At 39.9% G+C, this 10,310-nt stretch overlaps 1 protein-coding gene across 1 annotated transcript in view; it reads left to right on the top strand.

Annotated features, from left to right (window-relative positions):
• LOC126515108 (TRPM8 channel-associated factor 2-like) overlaps positions 1-6,261 on the top strand; it is a 22,665-nt gene extending 16,404 nt beyond the window's left edge. The window contains exons 4-5 of the mRNA XM_050164462.1: positions 2,269-2,765; positions 4,021-6,261. Of these exons, the coding sequence (XP_050020419.1) occupies positions 2,269-2,765; positions 4,021-4,179 (656 nt within the window). The 3' untranslated portion in view covers positions 4,180-6,261. The remainder of the gene's footprint in view (positions 1-2,268; positions 2,766-4,020) is intronic.
• Positions 6,262-10,310: the final 4,049 nt, after the last annotated feature.

Genomic DNA, 10,310 nt, shown 5'->3' with positions numbered 1-10,310 from the left:
TAGAATGTAGGCTGTAGGAAGGAAACTCGTGATCTTAGACACAGTAACTTAAGTGAGGTCTGAGAGACCTTGGTTTTGCTTGAGACACAGAAAATTGGGAAGGAAAAGTCACCATGCAGTATGTTTTGCATGATCTACTGAGTTGGGAACAGTATGAAGAACCTCAGTGTTACATAATACATAGTATCCATTAGTTTACTGTTTTTCTTTAAAGCATATTCAAGTAGAAAATAGATAAATCATAAGTAAATATTCAAGGAACTAAATCCAAATGAGTACTCTATTGTACTCTAAACAAACTGTGAGAGATTTGTTGCAACCATGTATAGACACAGGATACCTTATTCAGCTTGAGGATTTTATAGAGGTAATAACCAGTGACTGGTCCCTCTGCCTCTCTGCTCTTTCAGCTTCCACTCCCTGATATCTGATTCTGGTTTTGATTATGAAGGCCAATAAAATTTTGGGTAACACCCATGTTTTGTCTATAACCTAGCATTTTCAGCAAGAAAGGGCATTATATCCCATAGCTCTTCTGATTATTGAATGTTTTCAAAATTTGAAATACATTTATTACATATTAGATATTTCCATGCTTGATTTATTTTAGATATTATGCTTATATGTGGGTCAATGGCTCATTCATTTGTTTTCTGACTATTTGTATGTCTTCTAACCAAGTTTCAATTTATTATTTAGTTTTGGAATTTAATTTGATCTAATTTGTTCTGTAAAACTGAAGATGCATTAACATTTTTGTTTACAAAATGTTTGCATTTCTATGAAGAAGTTCAAATGACCAAAAGACACTTAAGGTCATGCTCAACCTCCTTAGCAAATTAAGACATGTCTGAGAAAATCCCTATGAAATATCAAACAAAGAAAGTATTTTGACATTATCTATTTTGATAAAACAATTGGGATATATAAGAACCATAAATAACTTCTCAGTGAATAAGTAGAGTTTCAGGAGAATGGAAACAGTGACATTTCATGTATGGTGTGTTGTCAACTATACATCTTCTAAGATTAAAGATAGTATGAATAAATGTGTGGGAAAAATCAGATGAATGTTGTGGTTGTTGTTGGTGGTTTATATGTATATGTTTAGCATGTTGGTATTTTACACATACACATGCCACTAAAATATTCGCTATTATATATGTATTTTCTAATATGTGTCATTGCCGAGAAAACACTAAATTTGACCAAAAAAAATTTTAACATATGTCATAAGACAAGATAAGGTTACCTTAGTCAATTTTCTATTGCCATGAAGAGACACAATGACCAATACAATTCTTAGAAAAAAAAAGCATTAAACTAGGACTTGCTTACAGTTTCAGGCTTTTGGTTCACTGCCATAATTGCTGTGAGCATGGCAGCATTCGTGCAGATTCTAATAACTACATCATTTTACCACTTTCCTTAATGCTAAGATTTTACTGCTCTCTGATCTAAACATCCCTCATTCTTTGTGGTAGTTTAAATGCCCACATAAGCTCATATGGAGTAACACATTTGGAAGTGTACTCTAGTTGGAAAGGGTTGGGTGACACATGTCTTTAATCTAGACCTTGAGGCTGGAGGGCACACTTTAATCTGGAGCACAACTTGTATTGGAAGTGTATCATTGCGGGGGCAGTCTTTGAGGTTGTGCACAAGCATTTTAAAGCATAATTTCATTATTAAACTGCAAGAGGGAAGGACCTGAATACGTGGACCATAATGTGAATGAAAGAAGTTTACAAATAAACGGTCAATCGTTGGCATATTACAAGATGCAATTTCCTAAGACAGTAATTATGACCAGAAACTCGGTGCTGGGAGGTCTCCAGTGGCTGTCAAGATCTTTTCAAAAAGAGTATTTAAGATGGACTACTTTCCTCAGACATATATCAAAACTGAAATGGAGGGGAGGTGCATAAAGCAGTCTGAGGTAGATATGGGAACCAAGGACTTTGCAGAGAAGATACATAAATGTAGGGAATCAATTCAGAGTCCTGCTCCCTATGATAGGGAAGCTAAATTTTTATCTACAAAGCTATCTCTATCATGACATGCAAATCTGGTTAACAATGCTGATTTGTGGGAAAACTGACATTACCCTGGCTTCTCTAGTCTGGACAATAGGGCATCATGTTATAGCCTCACAGGCAAAGGAAGATCTTGAAAACCAAGCATTAAATTCCAGCAAGGACAGTTCTGTAAAGTATCTTCCCACCCTTTAGAGTCAGAGTGGGGATAAGGACAAACCTTAATTGGTTGAATCTGGGAAGGTGTCAATTGCTGAAGAAAAGTCAAACAGCACAGATATTCTGGAATCAGTGGATATGAGCAAAATTGTGGAGGAAAAGCTCAACAGTAGAAGGAGAAAGTGGAGGCAAACTGTGCTTTCATGCCCCATCTTTGTCTTTGCATCCTCAGGCTGGATGCATTCAGGGTACCCCATCATGTGCCATCTGGAGTCTGTGCAGGAGCTCGTCAGTTTGGAAGACATGAGAAGTAAGGGCCTGTGGGGACCCATCCATGAGTTGGGTCACAATCAGCAGCGCCATGGCTGGGAGTTCCCTCCCCACACCACCGAGGCCACCTGCAATCTCTGGTCAGTCTATGTGCATGAGACAGTCCTGGGGATTCTCAGGGCTCAAGCCCACCCTGCATTGAAACCTAAAGAACGAGAGATGAGGATCAGAGACCATCTTCAGAAGGGAGTACCCCTGTCTAACTGGAATGTCTGGACAGCGCTGGAGACATATCTGCAGGTATGGAGCACAAATTCAAGGAGATGATGCTGACAGACTAATCAGTCATGTAGTAACTAACCTGCCTCCTAAGAGCGCTCCAATTCCTACATGACCCCCAAACCTGGTACCACTACCACCACCCCTTGATGTGGATCATTGATAGCATCTCTTAGCTCATATACTTGTATGATAAAAGTGAAACCTCTCCCAGTTCCAGACCCAGGATTTGGAATATACAAGGTAATGAAAAGTATATTGAGAAATTACATGGCATTTTTTTCTGTACTATCCTGATCTTTGACATAAAGGGAAGGCCCAGGGTCATATTCCAGACTTTTTTTCTCACTGGCTTTGCCCTTCATCTCCTAATAACTCTTCCATAATAGCCATTGTTTGGTTATAATTTGTTTTCCTTACCTTTAGAGTTTAGTAACTGTTACTAGCCTCTGTAACAGCAGAGAAATATCTACTTGCTATGTCTACCTGTAGACATATCTACAAGTTGGTATTGTAGGAAATATATCTACTAACTTTGATTACCTCACTAGAAGCAGAAGCATTGTTTGAATAAATGATAACCAAGCAATAGGAGAACAATGATGTCATAAAATTAGTCATTTTCCTGTGGGTAAGCATCTATTCCTGCCCCCCTCCAAAAAAAACATGCTTCCTGGTTTCCTGGTCAGTCATCAAAGCTTCTGGCCACAGCAGACGTTTTGCACTGTCTACTCCAACCCTGTTACAGAGCTAACAAGTCACAGAGGTTCATAAACTGTAAGTTGAGAATTTAGCCATTTTTTTTCAAAAGCACCCACTTAAACAGCCCATCTAGAACATAGAGTCGGGATTTAACAGCAAGCCCTGCTGCTACACTCTAATGTTTCCCTTCACTGATTTTGAAGACTGGGTGAGATATGGTCTCAGTCAATGAGTAACTCAACTCAGTCAGGTTGGGAAAAAATCTTAAGATCTGGATAATACATTAAAAAATAAAGCTAATAATAAACTGCCTTTTATTGAGTGGCTCTTTATCCATTAGGGTTTTAGAGAGCATCTGTCCTAGATTGCGGGATAGAGTTTGACTGTCAAGGGCTGCTGTGATCCAATAAGGCAGCATTTATATGGAAACACAGGATTAGAGATGGGACAAACAACAGGTTTGAAGGTGATGGGAAGCAGTTCCTGATGGCGAGATATATCTAGGACCATGCACACAGGCAGCATTCACATTCGCAAACTCAATACCATATTCCCCCTTTCTTTGTCTTTCCAGCTCCAGGAGACCTTTGGGTGGGAGCCATTCATCCAGCTCTTTGCTGAATACCAAACCCTCTCTGGCCTCCCCAATGACAATGAGAGCAAGATGAACTTATGGGTGAAGAAGTTCTCTGAAACCGTGCAGAAAAACCTGGTCCCCTTCTTTGAAGCCTGAGGCTGGCCTGTCCAGAAGGAATTGTCTGAGAGCCTGGCCCACCTGCCTTCCTGGCAGGATCACCCCATGAAGGTGTACATGAGTGTGGAGAAGTAAGGGATGTGGAGCAGGAGGGGCAGCGGTGCAGTGGGATGAGAAAGGACCACACTGCCAGCTTCACCACTGTGTTCTGGCTTGAGACTCTCACTGCCTTAACTATTTTTCTCAACCATTTTTCTTTACAATGTATTTTGGGTTGTTTTCAATATAATTCCAGTCTCTCTTTAGAGTCCAGAGCTCCTGTGAAATGAACTTAGAGAATGTCCCTTCTGACATCCCATCAGCACATCCTCAACTCAGGGACCATATTTTTAGATATTGACATTCCTTAGATAGTTGACAGTTGTTTTGCACATGAAAGGCATTAAGGAATTCTTGCTACATGAAAGAACACCAAGGTTTACTGACATAGAAGTCCAATTTCCTAGAAACTGTGCACAGTGTTTTCTCAGTTACATGGATAATAATTCCAGCAGATTTCCAAGGCCGATACAACTAACATCACCTCACCATATAGGAGAAAATGACATGGATATTAAACAAGTTCTGGAATCAAAACTGAGAAGAGAAAGATTCATGGTTTGACAGATGTCCATAACAATGATAAACTGTAGAGTGTATTCTCAACTGATTTGTAATTTTAACAAAAATTTTCCCAAAAGAGAGATGAAAGTTTAATGATCTCTAATTTTTTCCTATGTTCTTTGTTGCATTTTGACTAAATATCAGATTGAATCTCTCAATAGTTTTAGTATCTAATATTTTTAACCTCAGCATAGGCTCATCTGGCTTAGGGGGACGAGTCTTCAGAAGAAATTTGAACCAAGGTGTTTCAGTTCCCTAACTTATGGTATTCTTAAGTTATGATTTGAGGAAGGGTCGAGTCGAGGGATAATGCTGGAATTAGTAGGTTACCTAGGAGACAAAACCAAAACCTAAGCTTGCACACACCAACTGTTTGTAGGACTTTGAGCCCTGCGGTGGTGTTTTCTCACTTGTGCTGCCGGATGCTGCCTTAACCTCTCGTTTTAACGCTCGTGATTTTGAGTCTGTGGCTACAACATCCACAGATTAATCTTGGATGCATAAAACCCATTCTCCGCTCACAGTATTATTGTTCTAAGGTTAGAAACCTTATTAGAAGAAAATGTTGAAGAATAGTAAGCTCTATGACAAAGTCCCAGTGTGAGTGTGTGGGGAGTCATGAAGTCCCACCTCCAACTGAAGAGCTGTGGCAATCTATGGCTGCTGGGAGAGGAGTCAGCTTTCTTCAGAGCTGTAGCCCCCAAGAGGTTACCTACGACTTACACCACTCACATACAGGCAGCTCTGAGTGGACTTGGTGCATTTAATCAATGAGAATATGAATGTGGGGGGAATAGATATCTGGGGATGGGGCATGTGGAAAAGAAATGTGGAGTGGTTTTGATCAAAGCATCTTATGGGCGGGTATGGAATTCTCAAACAATAAAAAAGAACAACAAGCTAGATGCACCCAGCTTTTATAGATGGGAGTTTGTTCTTGTGATTTGTCTTAAACTAGACACTTTGGTTTGGTCACCTCTTGTACAGGGCATTGGTTTCTTGGATTGGGTCTCTCTCATGAGCCACCTTCTTTCTTGGAGTCAAAGTCCCATCAGTTCTCCTGTGTGTGCAATAGAAAGAGTCAAGCTGGTTTGGAAGGGATTGATTTACTTGTAGAAGGAAGCACGCGATCCCAGCTTGACCCATCTGATTCATATCGTCTAACCTCAACTAGTTCAAGTACTGGAAGGTGGTCCAGATTAAGTTGATGAAGGGCAAGTCACAGATTTTAATGCATAGATTGGAAAGCAGACATTGCCTTAGGTACTGGGGGGAAAAAACTTAATTGCACAAAGTTTTAATCATTGTAGTTAGACCAAGAGATGGTTGAGGGTGATTGTTCTTTTTGTTTGTTTGTTTGTTTAGAAAGTTTATAACAAGCTTGTATTATGATTTAGGAATTTCATAATGTAAGCATATTACTCATAGCATTAGAAATAAATTTTAATGATTCATTTATTTTTATTTTGCAAGCAGTGGTATTATGTATGGATGTGTGTCTGTGTGAGGGTGTCATATATCCTGCTTGGCTGTACTCTGCTAAGCAGTTGTCTGAAACAGCTTTATTCATCAACCAATAAAAGAAACACAAATGCAGAAGGGCATCTCACATCAAACTTCTCCCAGGTCCTCCCCACCTACCTGTCCACTTAACTTTTTGTTCTATCTTTATATATAATAAAAAAAAGTGGATGAAGTTTTCCTTGATTTGAGCACTACATGTATTTCAAGACTTGAGTCTCATCTCTCCCTTTCTTCTAGCAATGATAACCATGTCCTTTATGGACATCATCTTTCTTATCTCTAGACTGTTCACTGCTTCTGTATCTTTTTTGCATCTATCGACTTATACTTGATAAAAGAGTAGAGACTCTTCTGGCTTCTAGGCTTCCTTTATGGTAGAATGAAAATGAACAAACCAACAAAGCACATGTTCTACTGGGAATTATTTTTTAAAAGATGAAGAATCATAATGCATGCATGATTTTATATTTATCATAAGAAAGGGGAACAATTTTCCATTAGGTATTCATGTGTTTTTATTCAGACAGCAAACATAAATGGCCTATAATCTTTTAGAAATACAAATAATTTCAACTTATATTTTATCTGGTATTTAAATATCAGTAAAAAAAATAATCGATATGGCTTAGTGTTGCATTTAGTAAAACCTTGCCATGTAAGGAAAGATGCACCATCTTGGGACCCACATTATAGGATCATGATGGGGTGTCTAATCACTTAGAGCAACAGAGAAGTCTTTCCTAATTCACATGAAGCTGATATGTACTTAAAGAAGAGACATCTGTGTATTAAGTTGTATTAATATGTTGTTGCTTTTAAGGTCTTCTCTTTCAGCAATCCATCCATCTACTCATCTGCTATCTTCTCCTTCTTCAGTTCCTAAACTAAAGATCATTTTCTCTGGCCATGTCCTCATGCTTTGATGCAATCTGTGTTTTCCTTGTATGACAATCATCCCCTAGGTAATGACTTAGATGATGTCTCCCACTCCATGGAGACTTTGTCAAAGCAGAGACCATGCTCTCTATTTCACTGCTGTGCTTGCTAACCCACCCCCACCAGATATGAGTCTGTCATGAAGCAGGTTGGCTGTGGGTATTCCCTGCACTAGCATACTCTAAACAATCTGCAATTGCAGCGAAGATCAGAAGTGGAGTGCTGATGCCTGTTCCTGCTCTGTCTTTGAAGGACTATCCTATCTATCACAGTCCAGGAAAAAAAAATAACACTTCCACTCTTCCACAGTAAAGCTTCAGTGGTGCAGTTACCATAATTCCCTGTGCCTAGCCTCTGAATGCAGGCTTCATTGTGAGCATGGCTTTTCCAATTCCATGTGTGTGAGTGTGTGTGTGTGTGTGTGTGTGTGTGTGTGTGTGTGTGTGTGTATGAGTGTTCTGCTGCTGCCTAGTGCCTACAGAAAACAACAGATGTTATTGGATCCCTTTGGAATGGAGTTAAGATGTTTACTTCATGGAAAGCAGAAGCCACATCTCTATACACCTACAGGTGATGAAAGAAGAGAACATCACTTTCCCGTGTTAGGGGTAAACTGAGAAATAAGGGATTTGGGGGATGGTTAGAAGTAAAACTGTAAAGTCTATCAAGCCCCAGTCTATGGGACAAACCCAAGTGAGAAGTACTGCAGACAGATGGAGGAAGGAATCTCTTCACCCTGAGGAATAAAGAGCTCACTCTGAGGTGAAGCCCCTCAGCAATCACTTAAAATAACACAAGGATCCTACAAGCTGCCAACCCAGAGGGGCAACTGGACTAGCTCCATTTAAGAAGTCTCTCAGTGGGACCTCTATAGTTTTATGCTTTCCAACAAATTTCCTGCTTGACTTCATTGTCCTTTCAAAGCAGCAGATACAGAGTGGAAAAAGGTGTTTTCCACTGATAATTCTGAGGGAGGACTGTCTTAGTCAGGTTTCTCTAGAGGAACTGAACTAACAGGATGAGCATGTATATATAGAAAGGGGATTTGTTAGAATGAATTATAAAATTTAGTCCATGTAACCCAACAATGGCTGCCTATGAACATAAGTTTCAAGAATCTGGTAGTTGTTTTCAGTTCACAAGAATGAATGTCTCAGGTGATCTTCAGTATATTCTGGAGCCCCAAAGAAGTTCTAATGCCAGTGAGTGTTGGAAGGCCCTTCTGGCTGGTCCAGGTTGCAGTCTCTAGGGGTTTGGCAGCTTTTCCCATAAGTCTGACAATGTGGAAACTCCCTCCCTCCCCAGAAAAAAATTTTCCCTCTATTTGCCCTGGTAGAATGTTTCTAGGCCTGGAGGACTGACCTTATCTGAAAGTTGTATCTAAACCAGGTGCTTGACTTATCTTTAGCTTGAATCCTGGCACAGATTCCTCCTAGCAGACTTGTGCTAAGAGTTCTGCTATAGGACCCTACTGCCTCATAGGAAGCCTTGTGATAGAAATGTGTCACTTAATGCAAATTAGGGTTTGTCCCCAGGCTTCCCAATCCTATGTATTTCTTATACCCTGGAATAAAGTTGAGCTGATTCACCAAAGTCTGTCTCCAGAGGGCTGTCTCTGTCATACACACAGTCGTCCTAACCCTGTTTCCCACTTCTGCTCCTTCCATCCTTCTGGACCAATGCAGTGAATGATCCCAGGGAAGAGGAAGAACCACAAATGAGGAAATGGACTTGCTAGGAAGGGCTTCTTTCTTCCATCTCCTTAAGGTAGGCTGCCAGCAGAAGGTGTGGTCCACACTAAAGGTAGATCTTTCTAGCTCAATAGATCTGGATTGAGTTTATTTCCCCACTTTAAAGATCCACATTACAAGTAGGTCCTTCCACTTCAATTGACTTAATTAAAAAAAAAATCCTTTACAGATATGTCCAGTCATTTGGGTTTTTGTTAATTCCAGATGTAGACAAATTTACAACCAAGAAGAGCTGTCACAAGGACTAATAAAGATATATGAAGAACAGAATAACCAGGATCAATAAAACAAATTACAGCTCACGCTGGTGAGGATGTAGAGTAAGGGGAGCACTCCTTCATTCTTGATGGGAGTACAAACTTGTGCAACCACACTAGAAATCAGTGTGGTGGTTCCTGAGGAAGCTGAGAATTGATCTACCTCAAGACCCAGCTATACCACTCTTGGTCATATACCCAAAGGAAACTTCATCCTACTACAGAAACACTGACTCAATCTTATTTATTGATGCTCTATTCATAATAGCTAGAACCTGGAAACGATATCAGTGTTTCTCACTAAGAATAGATAAAGAAAATGTGGTATATGTACACAATGAACATTACCCAGCTGTTAAAATAATGACATCATGAATTTTGCAGATAGATGGATGGAGTTAGAAAAAAAATCATTCCTGAGTGAAATAGCCCAGACCCCAAAGGAAAAATATAGTATGTATTCACTTATATGTGGATGCTATCTGTTAAGTCTTCTGTAAGCAGTCTATAATCCATAAAAGCACAGAGGTTAGGCACAGAATAAGGGACTAGGGGGATGACTAGATCACCCCAGGAAAGGGAAATACAATAGATGGATGAGGAGGCTAGTACAGGAGAATCAAATGGGAGGGGGAAGGAAAGGTCATGGAGGGAATAAGGGGGGGAACAGCTGAAACTAATGGCCATTTGAGGGATTGTATGGAAACTTAATACAGTAGAAGCTTCCTAAAACATATACATATGTGAAAGCTATCTAAATTGAATTGCCTAATTCCACGGAAATCAGAACCACAATTGCAGTGCAAGAGCCAGAGAGGATCAAGGAATGAAAGGTCTTCTAACCACAGCAGGATCAATGCACATATAAACTCACAGAGGTTGTGGCACTATGCACAGAACCTACACAGGTTTTGGGCCCAAGGAGTCCCCTAGTGCTGAGAGGAGAAGTCGTCCCAAGCCCCCATCCCTAATCCAGAAGCTATCTCCAATTGATAATACTCACAAATTTAAAATTAGTTTTTTCCAGAGAGTCCCACTG

Source organism: Alexandromys fortis, unplaced genomic scaffold, assembly GCF_014885135.2.
Source record: "Alexandromys fortis isolate MF-2015 unplaced genomic scaffold, M_Fortis_MF-2015_v1.1 scaffold_133, whole genome shotgun sequence".
NCBI classification, from domain to species: domain Eukaryota; kingdom Metazoa; phylum Chordata; class Mammalia; order Rodentia; family Cricetidae; genus Alexandromys; species Alexandromys fortis.
The sequence above is the reverse complement of the archived record's forward strand: the minus strand, read 5'-3'. Positions and strand labels throughout refer to the sequence as shown.